Raw genomic sequence first — 27,816 nt, 5'->3', positions numbered from 1 at the left:
ATCCAAGCAAATGACATCCTCTGCCTCTCCTTTGTCCACCCTGCTTGTTACTTCCTCAAAGAACTCTTAACAGATTTGTCGGGCAAGATTTCCCTTCATAGAAACCATACTTTATCTCCAAGTATCTTGAAACCTCATCCTTAACAATAGACTCCAACCACTGAGGTTAGGCTAACTGGCCTATAATTTCCTTTTTTTGCCTTCCACCCTTCTTAAAGAGTTGAGTGACTTTGCAATCTTCCAGTCCCCCAAGACCATGTCAGAATCAAGTGATTCTTGGAAAATCATGATTAATGCATCCATTATCTCTTCAGCAACCTCTTTCAGAACTCTGGGATGTAGTCCATCTGGTCCATGTAACTTATCCACCTTTGAGTTTGCCTGGCACTTTTTCTTTTGTAATAGCAATGGCCCTCAGTCCTGCTACCTGACACTTACAGACCTATGGCACACTGCTAGTGTCTTCCACAATGATGACTGATGAAAAATACCCATTAAGTTCATATGCCATTTCTTTATCCCCTATTATTACCTCACCAGCGTTATTTTCCAGTGGTCCAATATCTCACCTCCCTTTTACTCTTTATACAGCTGAAAAAAACTTTTAGTATCCTGCTTTATATTATTGGCTAGTTTACCCTCATATTTATATTTTCCCTTATAGCTTTTTTAGTTGCCTTTTGTTTGATTTTAAAAGCTTCCCAATCATCCAATTTCCCACTCACTTTTGTTACTTTATATGCCCTTTCCTTGGCTTTCATGCAGTCTTAAACTTTCCTTGTCAGCCACAGATGCCTAGACCCTGCCATTTGAGAACTACTGCTTCTGTGGGACATATCTATCCTGCGGCTTGTGAACTATTCCCAGAAACTTCAGCCATCTCTGCTCTGCCGTCATCCCAGCTCAGTATCCTCTTCCAATCCACCTGGGCAAGCTCCTCTTGCATGCCTCTGTAATTCCCTTTATTCCTTTGCGAAACTGATACATGTGACTTATGTTTCTCCCTCTCAAACTGCAGGATGAATTCAATCATATTATGATCACTGTCTCCTAAGGGTTTCTTCACATGATGCTCCCTAATAAGATCCGGGTTATTACACCACACCCAATCTAATCCCTGAGTCGGCCCTAGCACAAGTTGCTCTAAAAAGCCATCTCATAGGTGTTCAACAAATTCCCTCTCTTGCAATCTAACACCAACCTGATTTTCCCAATCCCCTTGCACATTAAAGTTCCGCATTACAAACATGACCTTACCCTTATTACATGCCTTTTGCAGCCCCCTTTGCAATCTCAACCCCACATCTTGGCTACAATTTGGAGGCCTATATATGATTCCCATGTTTTTTTTACCCTTGCAGTTTCTTAACTCCACCCACAAAGATTCAACTTTCTAACCTATATCACCTCTTTCTAAAGATGTAATTCCTTCTCTTACCAACAGAGCCACACCACTGCCTATGCCTTCCTGCCTGTCCTTTTGATACAAAGTATATCCTTTGATGTTAAGCTCCCAACTATGGCCTTCTTTCAGCCACGACTCAATGATGCCCATAACATCATACCAACCAATCTCTATTTGCATCCAGAGTTTGTCCACCTTAATCTGAATTCTTTGTGTATTTAAATACAGCACCTTCAGTCCTACATTCTTCGCCCTTTTGGATTTTGCCTCTTTGGTACAATTTAACTCTTTGCTTTGTCTGCATTTGTACCCAGTCATTGCTTGTCCTTCCTTACATTCATATTACCCATCATCTACTCATAAACCTGCTGGCTCATCCTCAGCTCTATCATACTGGTTCCATCCCCCGCCATATTAGTTTAAACAACTCCCAATATCTCTAATTAACTGGTCCACAAGAATATTGATCCATCCCTTTTGTACAGATCACAACTGCCCCATAAGAGCTGTCAATTATCCAGAAATCAGAATCCCTGCCCCCTGCTCTAATTCTTCAGCCACACATTTATCTGCCACCTCATTCTATGCCTATTCTCACTATCGCATGGCACAGGCAGCAATCCCGACATTACTACCCTTGAGGTAAATCTTCTCAGCTTCCTTCCTAACTCCCTGTATTCTTATTTCACAACCACCTCCCCTTTTCTGCCTATGTTATTGGTATCAATATGTACCACTACTTCTGGCTATTCATCCTCCCTTTTCAGGATATAGTTGACGCGTTCAGAAAAATCGTGGACCCTGGCACCAGGGAGGCAAGCTATCATCCATACTTCCTTTTTAGCATCCACAGAATCACCTGTCTGTCCGCCTAACTAAAGAGTCCCCTATTACTTCAGTTCCCTACCCTTCTGAGACACAGGGCCAGACTCAGTGCCAGAGGCACGGCCACTTTTGCTTCCCCCAGATAAGTTGTACCCCCAACAATACTCAAATTGGAGTACTTATTGTAGAGGGGGCCAGCCTCAGAGGTGCTCTCCCTTCCCTCTCCTGACAGTCACCAATAGCCTTGGGGTAGTTCTTGACTTTCACTGCTTCACTTTCCCTAACAAGCCGAAGGTCATCAAGCTGCAGCTCCAGTTCTGAAACACGGTCTCTAAGGACCTGCATCTTGAAGCACCTGGTGCAGATGTAACCATCTGGGAGGCTGGTAGTCTCCTAGAAATCCCAAATCTGACACCCAGAACAGACCACTGGCTCTGTAGACATACCCCCTATTCTCTCAAGAGTTAAATAAGGAATGAACTCACTTACTTACCTTGCCTCCACCTGTTCTCACCGAAGCCTTGTTGAGCTAAAGCTTTACTACTCTAACTCAGACCAGTCTGATGATGACTGCTCCCACGACCTGCATGGGCACAGTACTCCAATCAACGACGAGTTAATGCCTCACTCTGCAACTGGGTTCTTGACTTTCTGACCAAAAGACCACAATCAATAAAGATAGACATTGACACCTCCACCACAATAATTCTAAACACTAGAGCTCCAAAAGGCTGCATCGTTAGCCCCTGCTCACACAGCTAGATTCTGCTCTAACCCTACAGGTTTGCAGATAATGGAGAGGTGCCACATCGCAAGAAACAATGAACTAGAGTACAAGAAGCAGATAGGAGAGCTTACTGACAGCTTCCCCTCAATGTCAACAAAAGAGCTGGTCATTGACTTCAGAATGTGGGTGATGCACATGCTCCTGTCTACTGAGATTAAGAGGATTGAGATTTTCAAGTCCCTAGATGTGAACATCACCAATAGCCTGTCCTGGTCCAACATTGTTGATGTCATGGCTGAGAAAGCTTATCAAAGCCCTCTACTTCCTCATGAGGCTAAAGAAATTCAGCATGTTCCCATAGACCCTTACCGATACTTATCAATACACCATAGTAAGCATTCTGTCTGGATGTGTAACAACTTGGTATGGCAACTGCTCTGCACGTGACTACAACAAATTTAGCACATCACAGGAACCAGCCTCTTTCTGTGGACTGTCTATATTTCCCACTGCTTTAGTGAAGTAGTTAGCATAATCAAAAACCCCACTCACCCTGTTATTCTCCTTTCTCCTATTGCCATTGGGTAGAAGGTGAAAAAGCTGGAAACATGCACCATCAGACTCAAGGACAGCTTCTATCCCACTGTTCTCAGACTTTTTTATGGACCTCTTGTACGATAAGATAGACTGTTGGCCCCACAGTCGACCTGGTTATGATCTTGCACTGCAGTTTTTTGGTAGCTTTTACACTATATTCTGCATTGTTACTGTTTTACATTATTCTAGCTCAATATATTGTGTAATGAGTTAATCTGTTTAAACAAATCAGGCTATTCACTGTATCTTGGTACATGCAACAAATGTATACCAGTACTAACTTTAACAGCTTTTACTGCATAGATTGAGTGATACATTCTTCCAGATATTTCTTTTTAGTTGGGATGTTTTTCTCATTTTTGTTTTTTTATTTAAGATTAAAAAGCACACCTTCATAGTTAATAAATTGAGGACAGATGACCATAATCTTGAATTACTTTTGTGGTTTTATTGGAATGTGGTATGCTTTACCACAGGTGAGTGGCACTACATTGATGAGGCAATTTAAAGAATATCATTTGAAGAAAATTAATGACAGCAAAATGCTAAATCTGAATGTGCGTATTTTGTATGGCTTTCCCCTTCCTCGTATGACTGCCAGTCGGATAGATTCTGGAGCTGTTTATCTCTGCACGTAGTTTATTCCCTTTGAGCTGATTTCACTTCCAAAATTCTTTTGAGCTCTGATATTTTTCTCAAAGGCAAAATTGTACTCAGAATTGTTAAAGGATGGTCAGAGTATGCAATCTGAGTATGATCTTAATAAACATGGCCTTGTTCAGATAATAGTTTATTTTGTGTATTTAATATTATATTGTATTGGAAAACTATTAAAATAGCTATCTAATGCTTTGTTATTTTATTTGTTTCCTTAGGGTAGGTGGTTATATGCTTTGTTAGCCTGCATAGAAAAGCCACTACTTCCTGAAGCCCATTCTCTTATTCGACAGCTAGCAAGAAGGTGTTCTGAAGTGCGTGCTACACTAGTAAGTATCTGGTAACTTTATTTTCTAAAGTCAGTGGCAATCTCTGTGGCTTTGATTTTATTGTGAATGCATTTAATATTGTTGAAATAAACTTTAATAAGAGCTGAGAGACCAAATTGCAGCTGTTCCTTGATTGCCGCATGCACCAAATGAGTTTAGATTTTGTAAATAATACACATGTTTATGTGTCGAGTGAGTCACACTGTTTACTATTTTGGAAGTGCAGTTGCATATGTATTGCCAGCATCAACTAGAATTATGTAGATTAATTATAAAGTCAATCAGTCTGCATTGTTGATTGTAAACCAGATCTTTCAAATTAGAGGTCATATGTTACAGTTATGGGTTTACCTTGTGCATCTTCAGAAAGGTCCCATTTCAACTGTGCAGTATGAAGAAATTGCAAGATAATTATCAATTTGTTGCTTGATAGTTTCTATAGTCTGTAGTTTCAACTCACCTAGTATTTACTGCTTTGCATCTTTAAAATTACAAAGTCAGCAGAAGATGGAGTGTCACAGCCTGAAGGTATTTATCTTTGGCTTTGCACTAAGCAGTTACTTATAAATATTGGTACATGAGTTAGAGACTCTCCTCTGAGTACAGCATGTGGGGTGAATCAATAGAGGTTATGCAGAACTGGAAAAAGTGCTAGAGGAGGAGGAAGAAGGAAAAGCAGCAAGTCATATCAACACCAGGTGCTCAGGCTACAACTTTGCTTTACATCAGGAACAACCACACTGAATTACATGTGTAACTTGTGAGTTTGTTGACCCATATTCGCTCAATACTGCCAAGATCATGTTGGCTATAAATTCTGTATCAAGCTCCCTCTGTTCTGGAGCTTTGTACTGCTGATCTCAATTCCAAAGCTGCAGATTTTCATCTCTATTGTCAGAGATGTGACTTCTCAGAATCTCAGCTGTGGCTTGGCTAACCCATGTGTCAGTTAAATGAAGATCTTGCGATTCATTTAACTAAAGGTAAATTTAATATTAGTTTGACTTCAGCCAATGAACAATAGGAAATCAGATTTATTTTGTAATCCAAAGGCCCCTCATCTATTTGTCTGGTTTACACTGAAGTTGTTGTTTCTTTGTCTCTGCTATGGTTCCAACCCAGTCAGTGATTTAATTGTGATAACATTATAGATGAGACCAATTTAACTCAGTATTCACTATCAAATTTCCAGTTAGCTGTCGAGAATATGATTCTTTGATTTTTCTCTCCTTCAATTTAACATTTACTCATAATTCTTACTATTATCTTGATTGAGGTTATATTTTAGATCAGGGTTTCAAACAGGCATTTTCCTACCTGCTGTCTTAACCAAATTATTCAGGGAATTCTCTAATGGATCATTTTGAAACCGGGTAGGAAAACAGAATGTAGCAGAAGTTTTAGACCGTTGGTCTGTCAACACAAACTGAATTTTGTCATGCTTCAAAGAGTCAAAGTACATTAATTCAAAGTACGTTTATCATCAAAGTATGTATGTAAGTATTATTACCGCTGGACTATCAAGTTCTTTTGTATTTTTGTTGTCTTTTGCCCATTGGTTGTTTGCTTAGTTTAGTGCTGTCTTTCATTGGTTCTATTATGTTTCTTGCATTTACTGAGAATGCCTGCAAGAAAACGAACCTCAGGGTTGTATTTGGTGACATATACATACTTTGATAATAAATTTACTTAGAACAATTCTGGAATGTTAAAACAAAATGAATCCAAGTAATGGTATACATGAAACTGTAGCGGTGTGCTACACACAGCACTGAAATAACGACACGCAGTCAGTGAGTTGCAGTTGCAAAAGAGATTTATTCAAACTTCGCAGCCTCGCTTTAAAGCCTTCCTGTTCCGGACCTCCCCGGGCGGGAATGCTGTATTCACAGTCCTATCCCGCGCACAGGCTTTCCTCTTGCTGGTGAAGAAGGCCAGGCGCCCTTTTTGGGACCGGCCTCAATGCCAGTGCACGCCACTTTGTGAGCCGGTTCGAGTGCGCTGGGAAGTGGGTCACCACATAACCCCCCCCCCCAGAACCGGCGATACACCCCTCAATGTCCTCAGTCTGGGTCGGTCTCTCTTTGGGAGGTCTGCCTCTGCGCTGTGGTGCCTGAATCTCGACCGGCTGCGCCAAATCCACATGGGCTGGTTTGAGTTGGTCCACTGTGAAAACCTCCTCTCTTTCCCCAATGTCCAGCACGAATGTGAACCCGTTGTTTCGGATCACCATAAATGGCCCCTTGTAGGGCCGTTGTAACGGTGCCCGGTGTCCGCCCCATCGTACAAAAACAAACTTACAGTTCTGCAGGTCTTTGGGTACGCAAGTCGGGTTCTACCCATGCTGTGAAGTGGGTATGGGGGCCAGGTTACCAACCCTCTCACGTAGTCTGTCCAGGACTGCTGCAGGTTCTTCCTCTTGCCCCCTTGGGGCTGGTATGAACTCTCCTGAGACAACCAGGGGTGCACCGTACACCAACTCGGCCGATGAGGTGTGCAGATCCTCTTTGGGTGCCGTGCGGATTCCGAGCGGGACCCAGGGAAACTCATCCACCCAGTTAGACCCTTTGAGGCGGGCCATGAGAGCCGACTTCAGGTGATGGTGGAAACACTCCACTAGTCCGTTCGACTGTGGGTGGTAGGCAGTTGTGTGGTGCAGGTGTGTCCCCAAAAGGCTGGCCATAGCTGACCACAGGCTGGGGGAGAACTGGGCACCTCTGTCGGAGGCAATGTGGACCGGTACACCAAAGCAAGATACCCAGGTTCCAATCAGTGCTCGGGCGCAGGATTTGGAGGTGGTGTCAGTGAGCGGGACTGCCTCTGGCCGTCTTGTGAACCAGTCTATGATTGTCAGGAGGTGCCACACTCCTCGCGACATTGGCAGGGGGCCCACGATATCCACATGAATGTGGTCGAAAAGCCGGTGGATGGGGTGGAACTGCTGCGGCAGAGCTTTGGTGTGCCGCTGCACCTTGGTGTTTGGCAGTGCATGCAAGTTTTGGCCCATTCATTGACCTGCTTGCGGAGTCCGTGCCAAACGAATCTGTTGGCTACCATCCGGACAGTTGTCCTGATGGAGGGGTGCGCTAAGTTGTGAATGGAGTTGAAAATGCGCCGCCGCCAGGCTGCCAGGACGATGGGACGGGGTTGGCTGGTGATTATGTCACAGAGTAGGGTCCTCTCACCTGGGCTACAGGGAGGTCCTGGAGCTGCAAACCAAAGACTGCAGTTCTGTAACTAGGGATCTCCTCGTCTGCCTGCTGCGCCTCTGCCAGCACTTCATAGTCTATCCCCTGGGACAGGACTTGGATGGTAGGTCTGGACAGAGTGTCCGCCACAACATTGTCCTTTCCCAAGACATGCCGGACATCCGTCGTGTATTCGGAGATGTAGGACAGATGTCGCTGCTGGCAGGACGACCAGGGGTCGGACGCTTTTGTGAACGCAAAGGTAAGCGGTTTGTGGTCCGTGAACGCGGTGAAGAGCCTACCTTCTAAGAAGTACCTGAAATGCCAGATTGCCAGGTATAGCGCCAACAGTTCCCGGTCGAAAGCACCGTATTTGAGCTCGGGTGGTCGCAGGTGTTTGCTGAAGAACGCCAGGGGTTGCCAGCAACCCTTGATGAGTTGCTCCAGTACCCCACCGACTGCCGTGTTGGATGCGTCCACTGTGAGGGCGGTAGGGATGTCCATTCTGGGGTGCACTAGCATCGCGGCGTTTGCCAAGGCTTCTTTCGTTTTAACGAAAGCAGCTGCGGACTCCTCATCCCAGGTAATGTCCTTGCCCTTACCCGACATCAGGGCGAACAGGAGGTGCATGATTCCTGCAGGCCTTTGATTGTGTTGGGTCGGGGGAAGTGGCGGACTGCGCCTACCTTGACGGGCAGAGGGGTTGCCCCGTCTTTAGTAATCCTGTGGCCCAGGAAGTCGATGGTGTCGGCTGGCATTTGGCATTTGGGTTGATTGTCAGGCCGTATTCATTCAGTCGGGCGTAGAGTTGACGGAGGTGGGACAGATGCTCCTGATGACTACTGCTGGCTACGAGGATGTCGTCCAAATAGATGAAAGCGAAGTCCAGGTCACGTCCCACCACGTCCATCAACCGCTGGAATGTCTGTGCAGCATTCTTTAGGCTAAACGGCATGCGGAGGAACTCGAAAAAGCCAAACAGGGTGATGAGTGCCGTTTTGGGGACGTCGTCCGGATGTACCGGGATTTAATGGTATCCCCGGACGAGGTCTACCTTGGAGAAGATCCATGCGCTGTGCAGGTTTGCTGCAAAGTCCTGAATGTGCGGCACAGGGTAGCGGTCCGGTGTGTTAGCCTCGTTCAGCCTGCGGTAGTTGCCGCATGGTCTCCAGCCCCCTGTCGCTTTGGGCACCATGTGCGGGGGGAGGCCCATGGGCTGTCGGACTGCCGTATGATCCCCAATTCATCCATCTTCTTGAACTCCTCCTTCGCCAGTCGGAGCTTGTCCAGGGGAAGCCTTCGAGCACGGGCGTGGAGGAGTTGTCCCTGGGTCGGGATGTGGTGCTGTACTCCATGTCTGGGCATGGCTGCCGTGAACTGTGGTGCCAGAACCGATGGGAAATCCACCAGGACTCTAGTGAAGTCGTTGTCGGACAGCGTGATGGAGTCTAGGTGTGGGGCCGGCGACTGGGCTTCACCCAGGGAGGATGTTTGAAAGGTCTCGGCATGGACCAGTCTCTTCCCTTGCAGGTCGACCAGTAGGCTGTGAGCTCGCAAAAAATCCGCCCCAGGAGCAGTTGGACTATGGCAGCCAGTGTGAAGTCCCACGTGAACCTGCTAGGCTTGTGTCCTCTGGCTAGGGACAGCATCTTGTTCATCAAAGCCAATGGTGGCCTGTCCCCCAAACCATCCAGGTGCAGTAAGCAGGCAGCTTGCTCCCACCGTGAGAGTCCAAAAGTCCGTATGAGCAAGACTTTGAATTCTGTGTATTTGCCGTTCTCCGGGGGCGACCGTATGAACTCCTCAACCTGAGTGGCTGTCTCCTGGATGAGGGAGCTCACCATGTAGTAGTAACGTGTGGCATCCAAGGTTATCTGCCAAATGTGGAATTGGGCTTCTGCTTGCTGGAACCATAGGTGAGGTCGCAGTGTCCAGAAGCTTGGCAGTTTTAACGAAACTGCATGAACAGATGCAGCGTCATTCATCTCCGGTCCAAACATCGTTTGGGCCGTCGGGATCACCAATTGTAGCGGTGTGCTACACACAGCGCTGAAATAACGACACGCAGTCAGTGAGTTGCAGTTGCAAAAGAGATTTATTCAAACTTCGCGGCCTCGCTTTAAAGCCTTCCTGTTCCCACCCTCCCCGGGCGGGAATGCTATAGGGGGCGCATATTCACAGTCCCGTCCCACGCACTGGCTTTTCCCCTTGCTAGTGAAGAAGGCCTGGTGCCCTTTTTGGGACCGGCCTCAATGTCGGCGTGCGCCCTTTTGTGAGCCGGTTTGAGTGCGCTGGGAAGTGGGTCGCCACAAAACTACTGAATTAGTAAATTAAACAAATTAATTCATCTATGTACACCAGGAAAGGAAATCTGCCATACCTACCCCATCAGGCCTGTATGTAATTCTATTTCCATGTATGTGGTTGACCCTTAATTTCTCAGTTCAAGGCAGTTAGTAATGGACAATAAGGCCAGCATTGCCAGTGTTGTTCAGATCACACAAATAGACAAATTCCTTATGCAGTTACAATATAGTGATACTCCTTGGGAGCACAGGATGAATACTCAAAAGTATTTAAAAGGTTTACTAATTTTATTGAACTTTTTCTGGAACTAAATGATGAGAATCATATTCCCACCATTTGCTACAATAGTGACATGAGCAGGCAGATACTAAGATTAGTGATTAGACCATATAATTATTTGTTTGTTCCACTCTTCAGTTAAATTATGGTTGATCCGTATATTGATTTCATTTACCAGTCTTGGTTCTTAACCTGATAGCTTTATATATTGCTTTATCAAGAATAGCCAAAAGGTGCACTTGACTGGATTAAGGAAAGTTGTTTGTGAATTGAAAAACTTCTCCACTCTGCCTCAGAAGTAGAACTACCGCCACCAAGCTCTAAGGTTCAATCCCGATGCCCATGTGGAGTTTTGGTAATTGAGCAGCACGCTAGAGAAGCAGTTAACATAATGCTATTATGTTCAATTCCTCTGCTGTCTTCAAGGCCCATGTGGGTTTCCTCTGGGTTCTCTTGTTTTCCAGCCACATTCCAAAGACATACAGGTTAGTAGGTTAATTGGTCATATGGGTATAATTGGGCATCATGTGCTCATTGGGACGGAAGAGCCTGTAACTGTGATGTATCTCTAAATAATCAATCAGTCCATTAAGTAGAGGAATGTTGGTGAACCTCTGGAATCTGCATTTTCATAATTTTTGATTCAGTGACGATAGTATGCTTTTCGTAAGTAGTTTATATTTCTTTACAGATGCACTTTGTCTATCAGGAACCGTAATCTTTTGTGTGAAATAATTATAAAATGGGTTTATTCAGTGGCTTTCATTGTGATATCGGCAAGTTACCTAGAGTATGGTTAAAGTTAAAAAACTGTGTGCAAAATGGTAATCAAATCTGTTTGATACTTTTAAACCAATGGAAGGGATAGGGCTGGACCTGTATACTTTCACTTTGAGGTGTGGAGAGTGAATAGAAAAGCTGGATATGTTTCCCCCACCAAGGTTTTCTAAGCCACTCTCTTTGCCCATGAAGACTATCTCCAGTATATGCAGTAAGTATTTCAACTTACTGTAGCTATCAATTGGTACTTAAGTGTACCTAAGTTGTTTCTTTATTTAAAACATTCCTGCTTTATACTGACATTTTAAATTTTTTCATGGAAGGGTTGAATACCTGCATCACACCAATCTTTAAATTGTATGTTGCAAATGAACAAATATCAACTCCCTAAGAGTTTCCAAAAATAACTATTTTTCCCTTTTTTTCTTCTAGGAAAATCCAGAAGATGGAGAATTGTCAGCATTAAATTTACTCATTTGTTTAGTTGCCAGGTATTCCACAAATTTTCTTGGTCTCTGCATGCTTATGGGTATTCTTTAACTTCTTAACTGAGGGAATTCATCGCTCAAATAAAAATATAGCAGCAACACCTAATAATTTGATTATTCTGGTATTCATATTTTTTCTGCTATGTGTATTTATAATTGCACACTACAATCATAACATCAGGAATTGTAATGAAATGTATTTAATTAATCAAATAGCAGAGACTTAAGTCACATCAGACCGTTTATATATATATACACACACATCAATTTATAAATTGGTTTATTATTACCACATGTGCTGAGGTACAGTGAAAACTTCATATGTAAGTATTGGCAATAGAATAGCTAATTTGTTTAATATAACTAAAAGCAGAAATACCCTATCACAATGCAACATTTTTTAATATAACTAATCTACAGATAACTATTTTTGGAACATCAGCTTTTCATAATGAGCACATGTATAACCCCACTTGGAGTGTCTGAATAATATAACACAAGCTTTTAGGGGAAAACATAGGGAAATCTGGCAGTTCAAGTTCAGTTTATTGTCATTCAACAGTACACTTATACAATATACTGCCAAGTGAAACAATATTCCTCCAGACCAAGGGCACAACACAATTTATATAAATCACACAGATAACACAAAGTAATATTACCACTACTAAGTTAACAAATAATAAGATGCATTTACAACACAAATTTAAAAGTAAACAGTATAACACTACTGGCACTTCATACATGATGAAACCTGGGTGGTAGCAGGGAGTTCAGTAGTCTTGGCCTGGAGGAAGAAGCCATTTACCAACCTAACAGTTCTTGTCCTAATACTATCATACCTCCTGCCTGATGGGGGGGGGGTAGGGGTCAAAGAGATTATTGGACAGATGGGAGGGGTCAATGCTAAGGGCCCCGCATCTGTACTGCTCCTATAAATATCTCTAATGGGTGGAAGAGAGACCCCGATGATTACTTCAGCAGTCTTCACAATTCTTTGTAGTGTCTTGCGGTCAGATGCCTTGCAACTCCCCTACCAGATGGTGTTGGTCAGGACAGTCTTAATGGTGCTCCTGTAAAAATTGGTTAGATGGGTGGGGAGGGGCGCTCACCTCAATCTCCACAGGAAATGGAGACATGCTTTGCTTTTTGGATCAAAAAGATGGTGTTAAGGGACCAGGTGAGATAATCTACATAATATTCAATGAATGAGGCCATTTAAGCCATTTATCTTTTCCTGTATCCTGACTATTTGTTCCAAAGATCATAACACTAATCATTGATGCATGCACATGGGGCTTTTTCTGAAGGAGCTAGCTAAAATGTACAAATTTGGTGTATGTGAAAATGACTAACTTAAGAAGACAGATCAAAGATTCAATGAAATTGTTTAAATTTAACCCAAATACAGTGTAAAATTGTTTCCTATTAAATTTGACATTTTAATTTCAATATAGATGATATAATCCATAATAGTTTTCATACTTCAATAATATCAGCAAAATTAGTTTTATTTCTTTAATTGTGAAGCAAACCAGAACATTTTGATCTTCTACTTTGATAGAGTGTTTACATATTTGTGTCTATGTGTAAGAATAGATTTATTCATTGTCCTCTGATAGATTTAATTTCCTATTCACATCAATATTAAACGGGCATGCCTCTTTCTGAAATAAGGAAGGAAGATTAGGAGGGCAGGAATATTTAGAGACTTCACACTATTATAGGAGAGAGGGATCTGTCTTCATACATGAAACTCAGTAGCCATTTAAATACATGTGATCGGAAAGGTAAATGGAATGATGCCTTTTCTTGCAAGAAAGACAAATTGAATTGACTTTATTTCTTACATCCTTCACATACGTGAGGAGTAAAAATCTTTATGTTGCGTCTCCATCTAAATGTGCAATTTATAGTCATTTGTAATAAATAGTATGTACAACAGGACAGTCAATATAGCATAGAAATACAATTGTATCAGCGTGAATTAATCAGTCTGATGGCCACCATCAGAAGCTGTCCCCGGAGCCTTTTAGTCCTGGCTTTTGTGCTGCGGTACCTTTTTCCAGATGGTAGCAGCTGAACAGTTTGTGGATTGGGGTGACTTGGGTCCCCAATGATCCTTTGGGCCCTTTTGAAGTGCCTGTCCCTGTAAATGACCTGAACAGTGGAAGTTCACATCTACAGCTGCACTGGGCTGTTCTCAACTCTCTGCAGAGTTCTGCAATTGAGGGAAGTACAGTTCCTATACCACACAGTGATGCAGCCAATCAGGATGCTCTCAGTTGTGTCCCTGTAGAAAGTCCTTGGGATTTGGAGATTCATGCCGTCTTCAACTGTCTGAGGTGAAAGCGACACTGTTGTGCCTTTTTCACCACACAGCTGGTATGGACAGACCACATGAGATCCTCAGTGATGTGTATGCCCGTTCACCCTCTCAACCCCAGATCCACTGATGTCAGTAAGTCCACAAACAACTCCTTTGTTTTTACGACATTGAGGGAGAGGTTTTCTTGACACCACTGTGTCAGGATGATGACTTCTTCTCTGTAGGCTGCCTTGTTATTATGAATATATTAGATGGAATATAAAAGAAAAACAGCTTTGTTACAGCTGTACAGAGTACAAGTGAAACCGTACCTAGAACACCATGTGAAATTTTCGTCTCATTTAAGAAAGGGTACACATAGGTTAGAAGCAATTCAGAGAAGTTTGACGGGGCTCATTTCTGGGATGAAGAAGTTGTGTTGTGAGAAAAGACTGAGCAGATTGGGTAAAAACTGAGAAGAGTTCTGAAAATGGGAGGTAATCTATTGAAGTATATAAAATTTTAAAGTGACTTTGCCTTTTATAGGAGACTGCTTAGAAGAGGGGATTGTTTTAAAATAAAAGGCATTTGTATTGTCGGTGAATTTGGATGACATGCATTTTGTCTCTGACTAACCAATTAATATAGGCTGTAAATCATTGAGTTTCCACCACTGATCCCTGTGGTGCTGCACTAATTGCCATGTACTAATTAATTGTTTTGTCTAAATGCTTGCCACTGCTTTCTTACTAACGAAATGCCTCACTGGCCTATAGTTTTGTTCTTAATGTGGGGCACCACATACCATTTTTCCAATCAACTGTCACCCTTCCAGAATAGAGGGAATTTTGGAACATCACAAATTATGTATCTACTAATTCAGCATCTACTTTAAGACAACATACAGAAAATGCTAGAGGAACTCACCAGGCCAGGCAGCTTCAATGGAAAAGAGTACAGTCGACATTTCAGGCAGAGACCCTTTAGCAAGACTTTAAGACTATAGGATACAGTAGTCCAGCAGTGCTGTTGGTTTATCCATTACTTATTCCTCTTTTTCTCAAATAGTTTTCTATGCTGTTACTGTATTGGATGTTTTATAGTATGAAGACGAATACAAAGTTTTTGATCAGTCTTTTTCATTTTCTTGCTTATTAATCATGGTGAATTTTCTAATTACTATTATTAATTTTCTCAACCTCTCTGGAACCAACATTTACTTCAGCAACTTTTTTCAAATATATATTTGTTGAGCATTGTGAAAACCCATATTACGTGTTTGCTTATCTACCATCTTACCTTTAATCATTTTAGCAGTCCACTTTTGCCAGCTCATACTTTTATAACTTCCTTTGAGTTGAGATACTGATATCAGGCCCAACATTTGCACTCTCAAACTGAATATCAATTTTATCATGTTGTGATAATACTCGAGATTGTTTTTACTGTGAGATCATTAATTAATCTTGTATTATGATGCAGGATGTCAAAAATAGTTCATTCTTTAGTTTGGATCCAGTACGTATACTATACGTTAGTCCCAAAAATACTGTTCGCTCATTGCCAAGGCTACTTTGTCAGTTTGATTGCTGTCCTTTCATATTATTTCCTACTATAATGCTATATACTGTATATTTTTCACATTTCCATAGAATTCCTCCTTAACGATCACTACCTATATAACTAATCACTATATAAACTTTATTCTTGCACCACACTCTTCTCCTAATTCAGTTTTGAAAACTAAACCCTGTGCTCTTCACCTAGTTTTGAGGAAGTGTCTCTGATCCAAAATATTGACTGGTTTTTCTTTCCACAGATATTGCTTAACTGGCTGAATTCTTGCAGCATTTTCTATATTTTTGTTTCCTATTTACACTATCACCTTGTCCTAATTTTCCCCTCACCTGAATCCTCCCATACAAATACCTCAATTTTTAGTTATTCTGAAATGTAAACAGAAAATAGTGACAATACTCAGCAAGTCAGATAACATCTATTGGAGGTAGAAAAACAGAGTTAATGTTTCAGGTCATTGATCTTTGTTTTACATTGGTTCACTCTTGCAAATGGTGCATTGTAGAAAAGAATCCAATCAGGTCATGACAAGGATTTTTTTTGGTGGTTTTGACTATAAAAAGGCATCTCACAATGTACAATTTCTTATTTAACTTTCTATTTTTCAGGTATTTTGAACAGTGTGATCTTGCAGATAAGGACTGATGTTAATGGGAGTCGAATCAAAATTCAGTCCATAATTTTCGACTATACTATGGTGACATATTTTTTTATCTCATTTGAATTTAGATCCTTCCCTGTTTTGTTGACACAATGTTGTATGTTATGTCCAATCACGAACAAGATGCTGGAAATCCAAGCAACATATTTTGTGTGTGTTGCATGTTATGTAGAGTCTTATATAAAATTCACATGATAAAATAAATGAGAATCAAAATTAATTCTCAAATGTTATAAATAAATGATTTGACATGGTTAGTTATCTGTTATTGACTGAAAGTCCTTGCACATTAATTCAAAATTCAATCATTTGAAACTGTGACCGAAGATTTAGTGGCATTGCAATAATTAAGTTTTCTGAAGAATTATCTTAATTTTGACTTAACCGTATATAGATACAGATAAAATGACCATTGCTTTTAGCCTAAAACTCTCTCATGGACAGAATCAGAGGAAACACATATTGATAATTTTAAGTTGTATCTTGAAGCTAGTCAAGTTTCTTTCGAACATTTTCTTTAAGTTTGGATATTTATTCAAGTTACTCTGGGAACACCTGACCAAATTCCAGTTTTAAAATGATAGTATGGTTGTATGGGATTTAACAGCACAAAATAGCATCAGTGGTTAAACCAGATTCACTAAGTATCCATGAAATTCTAATTAGCTTGATTAACAAATCAAATACACCACACATATTCCAGCAACGAAGTGCTCATTTTAAGGGAACCTCCATGTGATCAGAAATTATATTTTATGGTTTTTTTATATAATTTTCTCATCTGTAGTAGAACAAACATGTTACAAATACAGTGTAGCAACATAGGTTGGTGCTTGTCAGAAATTTTATGCAATACCAGCTTAATATTTAATGAAGTTGTTTTATTTTGTTACAAATTGCCATATGTTTAGCAAAATCTAAGATTCCTAATGCTTCCATAAACAGCAGCAACATTCTGTAATAAATGGCACAGCAGCATAGCAGTTAACGTAGTGCTTTACTCCGTCAGCTGTAAGATCAAGCTTCAGTTCCTGCTACTAGCTGTAAGGAGTTTATACAGTTTCACTGGGTTTCCCCCCCACATTCTAAATATGTACAATTAGGGTTAGTAAATAGTGGGCATGTCATGTTAGCACCAGAAATGTGGCACAAATTGACATTTCACTGTACGTTTCGATGTGGATGTGACAAATAAAGCTAATCTTTATATTTATAAGACTAATGACATGCATTGTTATGTAGTGCAAGTATCTGATTTATTATACCTTGATCTGTTTGAGTTGTCTATTATGGAAAATAGTTTTTGAATACTTTACACTTTACACATAAAATTAGGATTGTTCCCAATTTCTAATTGCAACAATGTCTGCTAAATAGAGCAGCTAAAAGTTCAATCCATGTATAAAAGTTTGAATGTAACATTTCTTGGACATTTTGAACACATCAGATTCTTCAAAATGGAAGACTGATTCCATTGAAAAATTGACTATTTCAAACAAAGGCACAATGACCTGAATAGTTTCCTCCTGTGTGACTTCTCTTTTTTATTCCTCAAGTACTCAGCATTGGCAGTGCTGGAATTGAAATTTACAAAAGCACCATGTCAAATATGTTATGGAAACATGATTAGAGTTTGATTTCATACATCAAAGGTGACACTAAAACCAAAGAGAAACTGGCTAATTCAAATGCCAGATTTATTTTGGTCAGTACAACGGTTATATACTAAACACCACATAAAGAGGAAGCAGCAAGGCCCAGAGGAACAGTGCCAAAGGAACACCTGGGTTTAGGTCAACGTACGTACTTGTTTAACTGACACTGGGTTTTGACCTGCACATGCTGAATAACTGAGAGTTCACTGTAATAAGTTGGTAATTTGGGGAAACTGCAAGTAGTTTATTTTTGAGCAACAGTTGATACTTCAGAAAGAGGAAACAAATCTTAGATGAAGAATTGCAGATTCACTCTCATTTTGGTGGTGGGATCTTTTCTGGTATTAAATGTCACATTACTACCAGAAAAATGGGACAGCTATCTGTGATTTGATCCAAAATCTTATTCTCAAATACATTCTCTGTGTCCATGTTTATTTTGAAAGCTATGTATGTAAGCCAGAGAAGTGCATATATGTCTAGGAGAATGAAGATTTGATTAATGCTGGGGTTAGGAAGGTATTATTTATTTGCTAACAATTTTAATTCAGGCAATACTTAATCAGCCTTTAAAACTAACCTCAATACAGTACATCTTTCTAACCATGTAGTCCATTCTGTTATCTCCTTTAATGCAGTTTTTTTAAAATAAATATGATTACAATGAAACATTTTTAGGGTATTTTATTCAAACTTTTATTTTGAAACAAATTTGTTGCAGTACGCTTCCTGACCCATGTACCTAAACATATCCTGTTTTCTATTTATTTTCCAAAACAAAGCTCTAAAACATGCATCCAATATGTGTGAAGTTAAATGTGGTTCAGAGAAGTACAATCGAACAGTCAGAATAGAATTCTGTAATAGAATACAAATCCTCCTTCCAAAAACATATTTGCATCAGATGAACAGAACTAAAGTACAAATAACTTGGATGCTAGAAAACAATACTTTCATTAGACCAATGCAAGACATGTCAGAATCTATTATGGAATTTAGTAGAAGTTGTCTTGAATTTTTTGTTGGCCATTCTGAACACTGTGTTCACGATAGTGAGGTCGTACTCTTCACATTTGCTGAGAAGCAGAAGGCTGTTCATCTTCCCGACTCCATGTCTGCCGAGCACTCCACTGATCATGGTCTTGACCGAATTGGGCATTAAAATCTCCCAGCAAGATCAGCTTATCACTGGCCGGCACTGAGCGTAGGATGGAGTCAAGGTCGGCGTAAAACTGCTCTATGGTTTAAGTAGGGCTGGTCAGGGTGGGGGCATTGGCACTAATAATATTTGCATGTCGGTTTTGGCTGAGGGGCAGACGTAGCTTCATCAATCTTTCGCTGATGTCAACAGGCAGGTCGGGAAGTAGAAGTTGGTAGATTATATACAATTGAACTCAGCATTGAAGGTAGAAAGTTTTAATCAAACCTGTACTGTATATGAAATATTTGCTGGTCATATGTAATAAATTATATACATTGGAAAATTTGTGTGGAATTCTCATACGTAATGGGCAGAAAGAAAAATAAAATTGTTTAACGTTTAGAATTTAAATTTTGAACTGAATTTAACGGAAACAAGCTTAATTAGCAGTGATTACCCGATTAGCAGAGTATACTTACAACACCAGAGAGGTACAAAATTAAATAATAGAAGTAATTACATATGTTAAAAAATCAGACTATAACTACAGATTTGAATGGAAAACTACAGAGGGAGAAAGGTTTGTTTTGCCTTGAGTATAAGATTGTAGAAATTTGAGGCAATATTACCTATTTTTATTTTTTTAGTTATCTGTATGTACATATGGTCCAAGGCACAGGAGAGCAGATTGTATGTCCAAACTAGGTGCATTAGATGGCCTGTATTCAACACATCTTTGTTCTCCATCTCATTTTATTATTGAGTAAATGGGACACTGACAACATTACAAGGACAACACGAATCATGACTGTTAGCACTGTTTTCACCTGAAGTAGGTTGAAGCTATTCACATGGAGTTTTAACCAGTAAATGAGATGGAGGAGGCAAATTGAGAAAGTTGATGCAATTAGGTGCAAATATAACAAAATAGAAGCATGGGAGTAATATCATCATGTTAGATACTGCCGATAAAGTGAAAGCTTGATGTAAAATAATTTAAATGAGTAAAAACAATACAGCAGACAAACAAGGTAGAATGTGAGACCTAAATAATGGTTCCTTAGCCAAACAGCAAGAAGAAATTTTGTAAATTTGGGTTGACAGTACAGAGTCAGTGTTAAAAAAAAGAGGGTGTAATCATTCCAAAATGAAGATATAAATGCATATCGAACAGCACCGACTCGGCAGCATAGAGATCTAAGGAAAGATTTATAACTGTAGAGCAGAGTTAGTACAAGCATTTAGCTAACAGTATATTAACTTTTAAAATGCATGAATTGACTGACCGGAAGCGATAATGGGCAGGTATTCTGGATTCAAAACTTGGTTAGTCAGTTATTAAAAGAGATAGAACATAGTCATGTATGTGGAATTAGGTCACAGATCAGTAAAGATTTTATTGCGTGGCTGAACACCCAAATAACATTCATACTCAGATATTCTAATGCAAGTCTATGGAACAAATAATTATTCTTTCCTCCCTCTGCCCACTTTTTAGATCTTAATTCTTTATGAAATAATTTATTCAGGTCAATATTAATCATCTCCCCAACATTCATAGTCAAGTTAAATACCTTATTTCCATGAATACAAGTCCCTAGGGAAAATACAGTAACACTGGCATAGGCAATAAATTTTAGTTTGACAATTTTTACAAGGAAATATCAAACCCCATATAGTCCTCTCTCTGCACAACTCACAAAGGTAATCTCTTACCAACATCATTTTTGCACTCATCTTGCAGGGAAATGGATGAAAACCATTCCACTTTTTCAATACCCAAATTGTAACAAATGCACAGATAGTAAATCAGCGTACTTGGTCACAAAATAGAAAATACTATGAAAATAAGAAACAAGTATATTTAAATAATCAGAGACCTTCTAGAACACCAGCAGAACACACTTGTTTCCAACATTTTGTCTTGAATTTCAGCACATATAGATCATAACTGGAGTTTAAGTGAAACAACATTCCTTTTTCAGTTTGAACACTGAAGAACTTCACTTCATACATAATAATACTTACAATATGTGACTAAGACTCAAATTCCATTATTCTAATTTGAAGTGGATTTTTATTCCAGTAATGCCAGTTAGCATTACTATAATAAGTTTATTATAAAAGTCTCTTTTAATGCCTGAACATACATGTAAACAAAACATCACAATGCCATTTTACAGAATAACACTTAGATATTGTAAATAATGTTTTACCAACAATAGCAGCACCTTTGACATTAACTTCCTATATCTTTTGTATCATTACTTGGAATTTGCCTGAAAAAGTAAGATAACTTTAAGTTAGACCAAACTGTAGTTTCTATCTGCTCCCACCCGCACCACCAACAAAATTATTCATTAGCTTTCATAAGAGATAAATAATTGCAAATCAGTTAGGCAGCTGCAAAACCAATGGTGCAGTTTCATCCCTCAATACTGCAATCCAAGATTTGTCTCCCCCACACAGTGAGTGGAGGGTCACTGCTGAGGTGGTGGTAGAGGCAGATACGTTAAGGACCTTTAAGAAACTCTTAGATAAGCATGTGAATGAAAAAAAACTAGAGGGCTATGTGGGAGGGAAGTAAGTAATCTTAAAGTAGATTAAAAGATGAACACAACATCATGAGCCAAAGGGCCTGCACTGTTCTATAATTTATGTCAAATTCAAAACAGACATTGTTACCTCTGTCAATCCGTGGCCTCCTCTACCGCCATGATGAGGTGAAACTTAGACTGGAGGAGCAACACCTCATAATCCATCTGGGTGGCAGCATGAAACATAAATTTTTCCAACTTCTGATAATTTCTCCAGCCCCTGCCCCCCTACTTTTCCATTAGAACCACAGAACATTACAGCACAGAAACAGGCCTTTTGGCCCTTCTTGGCTGTGCCGAACCATTTTTCTGCCTAGTCCCCCTGACCTGCACCTGGACCATATCCCTCTATACACCCCTCATCCATGAACCTGTCTAAGATTTTTTTAAAAGTTAAAAGTGAGCCCGCATTTACCACTTCATCTGGCAGCTCATTCCACACTCCCACCACTCTCTGTATGAAGAAGCCCCCCCACGCCCAATGTTCCCTTTAAACTTTTCACCCTTAACCCTTGTCCTCTGTTTTTTTTTCTCCCGTAGCCTCAGTGGAAAAAGCCTGCTTGCATTCATTCTATCTATACCCTTCATAATTTTATATACCTCTAACAAATCTCCCCTCATTCTTCTACGCTCCAAGGAATAAAGTCCTAAACTATTCAACCTTTCTCGGTAACTCAGTTTCTCAAGTCCCAGCAACATCCTTGTAAACCTTCTCTGCACTCTTTCAACCTTATTAATATCCTTCCTGTAATTTGGTGACCAAAACCAAAACTGCACACGATACTCAAAATTCGGCCTCACCATAACATTCCAACACTTATACTCAATATTATAAAGGCCAATGTACCAAAAGCTCTCTTTACGACCACTTTTAGGGAATTCTGTATCTGTATTCCCAGATCCCTCTGTTCTACTGCACTCCTCAGTGCCTTACCATTTACCTTGTATCCTTCTACCTTGATTTGTCCTTCCAAAGTGCAATACCTCACACTTGTCTGTATTAAACTCCATCTGCCATTTTTCAGCCCATTTTTGCAGCTGGTCCAAATCCCTCTGCAAGCTTTGAAAACCTCACTGTCCATTACACCTCCAATCTTTGTATCATCAGCAAATTTGCTGATCCAATTTGCCACATTATCATCCAGATCACTGATACAGATGACAAATAACAATGGATCCAGCACTGATCCCTGTGGCACAGCACTAGCTACAGGCCTCCACTCAGAGAAGCAATCCTTCACTATCACTCTTTGGCTTCTCCCATTGAGCCAATGTCTAAACCAATTTACTACCTCACCATGTATTCACCAGTGACTGAATCTTCCTAACTAATCTCCCATGCAGGACCTTGTCAAAGGCCTTACTGAAGTCTATGTAGACAACATTAACCTTCATCCACTTTCCTGGTAACCTCCTCGAAAAACTCTAATAGATTTTTGTTAAACTTGACCTACCATGCACAAAGCCATGTTGACTCTCCCAAATAAGTCCCTGTCTATCCAGATCCTATCTCTTAGTACTCCTTCCAATAATTTAACTACTACCGATATAAAACTTAGCAGCCTATAATTTCCCAGATTGCCTTTACAGCCTTTTTTAAACAACGGAACATAAGCTATCCGCCAATCCTCCAGCACCTCATCTGTAGATATCAACATTTTAAATATATCTGCCAGGGCCCCTGCAATTTCAACACTAGTCTCCTTAAAGGTCTGAGGGAATACCCTGCAAGGTCCTGGGGATTTATCTACTCTGATTTGCCTCAAGATAGCAAGCACCTCCTCCTCTTCAATCTGTATAGTTTCCATGACTTCACTACCTATTTGCCTTATTTCCATTGACTCCATGCTAGTTTCCTTAGATGCAAAAAACCCAATTAAGATCTCCCCCATTTTGTTTGGTTCCATAAATAGCTGACCACCCTGATCTTCAAGAGGACCAATTTTATCTCTTACCATCCTTTTGCTCTTAATATACCTGCAGAAGCTCTTTGGATTATCCTTCACCTTGACTGCCAAAGCAACCTCATGTTTTCGTTTAGCCCTCCTGATTTCTTTCTTAAGTATTTTTTTGCACTTTTTATACTCTTCAAGCACCTTATTTGCTCCGTTTCCTATACATGTCATAAATCTCTCTCTTCTTTATCAGAGTTCCAACATCTCTTGAGAACCAAGGTTCCTTATTCTTATTCACTTTGCCTTTAATCCTGACAGGAACATACAAACTCTGCACTCTCAAAATCTCTCCTTTAAAGGCCTCCCACTTACCAATCACATCCTTGCCAGAGAACAACCTGTCCCAATCCACACTTTTTAGATCCTTCCTCATTTCTTCAAATTTGGTCTTTTTCCAGTTTAGAACCTCAACCTGAGGACCCGATCTATCTTTATCCATGATGAAGTTGAAGATAATGGTGCTATGATCACTGGAACCGAAGTGTTCCCCTACACACACTTCCGTCACCTGTCTTAACTCGTTTCCTAATAGGAGATCTAATATTGCATCCTCTCTAGTTGGTACCTCTATATGTTGATTTAGAAAACTTTCCCGAACACATTTTACAAACTTTAACTTGTCTAGACCTTTAACAGTATGGGAGTCCCAATCAATATGTGGAAAATTAAAATCCCCAACTATCACAACTTCATGTTTCCTAGTTGTCTATCTCTGCAGATTCGCTCCTCCAATTTTCGCTGACTATTGGGTAATCTATAATACAACCCCATTAATGTGGTCATACCTTTCCTGTTACTCAGGTCCACTTATATGGCCTCGGTAGACAAGCCCTCTAATCTGTCCTGCCTGAGCACTGCTGTAACATTTTCCCTGACTAGCAATGCCACCCAACCCCGCCCCCCCCCCGCCACCCTTCATCCCTCTGCCTCTATCATGTCTGAAACATTGGAACTCTGGAACATTAAGCTGCCAGTCCTGCCCCTCCTGTAGCCAAGTTTCACTAATGACTATAATGTTGTAATTCCATGTGTCAATCCACACCCTCAGTTCGTCAGCCTTCCCCATAATACTCCTTGCATTGAAATAGACACACCTCAGAAGATTATTACCACCACACACAACCCTTCTGTTTGTGACTTTGCATGAACTTTTAACATCAGTTATTTTCAACTCCACTCCACTATCTGCTCTGGCACTCTGGTTCCCATCCCCTGCAAATCTAGTTTAAACCCTCCCTGATAGCATTAACAAGCCTCCCTGCAAGGATATTGTTCCCCTTGTAGTTCAGGTGTAACCCATCTCTCTTGTACAGGTCCCACCTGCCCCAGAAGAGGTCGCAATGATCCTGAAATCGGAAACCCTGCCCCCTACACCAGTTCCTCAGCCACGTGGTCATCCGCCAGAGCATCCTACTCTTACCCTCACTGGCACGTGGCACAGGTAGCAATCCTGAGATTACTACCCTCGAGGTCCTGCTTTTTAACTTCCTACCAAGCTCTCTATACTCACTCTTCAGGACTACCTCACTTTTTCTTCCTACATCATTGGTACCGATGTATACCATGACATCTGACTACTCACACTCTCATTTCAGAATGCTGTGCACACGATCAGAGACACTCCTGACCCTGGCACCCACGAGGCAACAAACAATCTGGGAGTCTCTTACATGACCACAGAACATCCTGTCTGTACCACTAACTATCAAGACCCCTATCACTACCGCTCTCCTCTTCTTCCACCCTCCCTTCTGCACTGCAGAACCAGACTCGGTGCCAGAAATCCGGTTGCCGCAGTTTGTCCCAGTTAAGTCATTTTCCCCCCCCCCCACCCCCCCACCAACAGTATCCAAATCAGTATATTTGTTGATGAGGGGAATGGCCACAAGGGAACCCAGCTCTGTCTGCACTTTCCTCTTCCCTCGCCTGACAGTAACCCAATTACCTGTGTGCTGCTCCTTTGGCATAACTACCTCCCTGAAACTACTATCTATAAACTCCCCATTCTCCTGAATGATCCGGAGGTCATTCAGCTCCGGCTCCAGTTCCCTAATGCGGTTTGTTCGGAGCTGCAGCTGGATGCACTTCTTGCAGGTGTCATTGTCAGGGAGACCTCCCTGGTCTCCCTGACTTCCCGCATCCTGCAAGAGGAGCATTCCAACATCCTGCCTGGTATTCTCTTCTACTCTAAACAAACAAAACAAAAACTTACCGGAACTTACCCTCGCCTCTGCCTGTTCACGCCGAAGCCTGTTGAGCCAAAGCCGTCCCACTCTGCTCTCTCTCACTCCGCTGCCCATTGTATGTGGTAGTCATTTATTTAAATCTTTGGGACTCTACGTCACGTACCTGCGCAGTCTAGCCTCTTTTCCCTGAACAGTGTAAAAAAAAATGACTTCTCTCCGAGATTCTGGCATTGCTCTTACCCTTTCTCCTCACCTGCCTGTCACTGCCCACTGCTGCCCCTCCTTCCCTTTCTCTCCTCTCCTCTATCAGATTCCTTTTCCTTCAACCCTTTACCTTTTCCACCAGTCACCTTCCAGCATGTACTCCTTCCCATCCCCCCCTCCAGTCCTGATGAAGGGTCAACTGAAACCCGAAACGGCAACTGTTTATTCTTTTTCCTTAGATGCCGAATGACCGGCTGAATTCCTCCAGATGTCATTTCTTACTCTGAATGACTAGCATTTACAGAATCTCTTGTGTAAACTCACTAAACTCACTTTTAGTGATTAATAGGTGTGAATATTGATTCTGTTGACTTAAATACTAGAAGTCAATATAATCTACAGTTGATACACTGTCACATAAGTCTTACAAATCAAAAAGAGCAATCAAGGTTTATCTACAAGCAGTTTGCCACGGAACCTTGTATCATGGGAATTACAAAAAATACTTAAATTGTAAAATTATTGTAAATTGTACTTTCAGTAGCTACCAAAGAAATTAAGGCAACACACAACTTACATGCTGGCATTGTAGTAACTTCTACAGTCACAATACTTTTAATTCCCAAGTTCGATAAGGCACCTCGAACCAACCCACAAGTAAATGCCAAGTACTGAAATTGAAAAAGATTTTATTAATCTCTGCCATATTCCAAGAGAACTTAAACCTATATTTAGTAGGTACACCTTGGACTTCAAATTCAGATCCGAGTTTTGCAAGACAGCACAAATCAAAGACGATTATGAAAGCAACAAATTGTAAATGAGATTAAAAATATAGACTGCAAACCAAATACCCAGAGAAGGAAGTTCAGATCATGTTTAAATCAGCTTGCCTAGTAGCCTGAGGAGTTGAGGTCAGTCATCATCATATTAAATGGTGGGGCAGGATCAAAGTGCCTACTTCTGCTCCTATATTCTTGTGTTCATCTGGTCAGAGAACACTGATCAAAGCCCACATTGAAAGTGTGGCAAGAAATACTTTAGTAGAGAGAACTGTGTTGTTAAAGATACCATCCTTCACATAATCAAAGCTGAGCTTGCATGTTCCAAGAGATCATGTTTTCATAATTCATTACAAGACGAGGACCATTCGGCTGATTCCATTTATGCCAAGCTTCCAGAGCTTTCCAATCAGCCCTCTTCCATTTCTTTAACAATCCTCTCACATGCCCACCATACATGTACATTAAGGGCCACTTCCTGCAGCTAATTAACTCACTATTGGGATACAGGAGGAAACCACAACACCTGAGAAATCCACAATCACAGACAGAATATGCAGCCACTACACACACACTGGAGATCAGGATCATAGGAGCAGCAACAATTGCTCATCCCCTGTCTTACCCACACTGTCAATTCCATTCTTTGCTTATATAAAAGAATGGAAATTGTGCTTCTTTCCCTGCTCACTGGACAGTTGGCACTATCTCATCATTTGCCTAATTTGCTGCATGCAAAATAGTGATTTTCCAATCCATCAGCAAAGTGACTTAATTCCAACAAAACCACCACAGTAAAATATCACAATAATAGAACATATACCATTTTCCTCAATGGATTATTTTTAAGCATATTAGCAAATCAGATTAAGGTTGTTTTGTCCTGCCATTATACACTCTAGGGGGTGCCACGGTCACGTAGCAGCACACATTATTACAGCTCGGGGGATCAGGGTTCAGACTGCAATTCCTTCGCTGTCTGTAAGGAATTTGTACATCCGCCCTGGGGAATGCATGGATTTTCTATGGATGCTCTGATTTCCTCCCACAGTCCAAAGATGTACCAGTTAGGAGGATAGTGCTCATTGTAAATAGTCCCATGATTAGGCCAGGGTTAAATCAGGGGTTGCTGGGTGGTGGGGCTCAATTTTGAGTTGATTCCCAATA

The 27,816-nt window shown here is 40.9% G+C and overlaps 2 protein-coding genes across 3 annotated transcripts in view; one reads left to right on the top strand and one right to left on the bottom strand.

Annotated features, from left to right (window-relative positions):
• Positions 1-16,386, top strand: part of gemin2 (gem (nuclear organelle) associated protein 2) — a 42,661-nt gene extending 26,275 nt beyond the window's left edge. For both annotated transcript variants that reach the window (XM_059956867.1, XM_059956859.1), the window contains 3 exons: positions 4,430-4,540; positions 11,527-11,585; positions 16,077-16,386. In XM_059956867.1, coding sequence (XP_059812850.1) covers positions 4,430-4,540; positions 11,527-11,585; positions 16,077-16,113 — 207 coding nt within the window. In that variant the 3' untranslated portion in view covers positions 16,114-16,386. The remainder of the gene's footprint in view (positions 1-4,429; positions 4,541-11,526; positions 11,586-16,076) is intronic.
• Positions 16,387-20,290: 3,904 nt separating this feature from the next.
• Positions 20,291-27,816, bottom strand: part of trappc6b (trafficking protein particle complex subunit 6B) — a 28,280-nt gene continuing 20,754 nt past the window's right edge. The window contains exons 5-6 of the mRNA XM_059956881.1: positions 26,445-26,538; positions 20,291-21,204 (exon numbers count right to left, since the gene is read on the bottom strand). Coding sequence (XP_059812864.1) covers positions 21,173-21,204; positions 26,445-26,538 — 126 coding nt within the window. The 3' untranslated portion in view covers positions 20,291-21,172. The remainder of the gene's footprint in view (positions 21,205-26,444; positions 26,539-27,816) is intronic.

The sequence above is a fragment of the Hypanus sabinus genome, chromosome 2, assembly GCF_030144855.1.
Source record: "Hypanus sabinus isolate sHypSab1 chromosome 2, sHypSab1.hap1, whole genome shotgun sequence".
In the NCBI taxonomy this organism is placed as follows: Eukaryota; Metazoa; Chordata; class Chondrichthyes; order Myliobatiformes; family Dasyatidae; genus Hypanus; species Hypanus sabinus.
The sequence above is the reverse complement of the archived record's forward strand: the minus strand, read 5'-3'. Positions and strand labels throughout refer to the sequence as shown.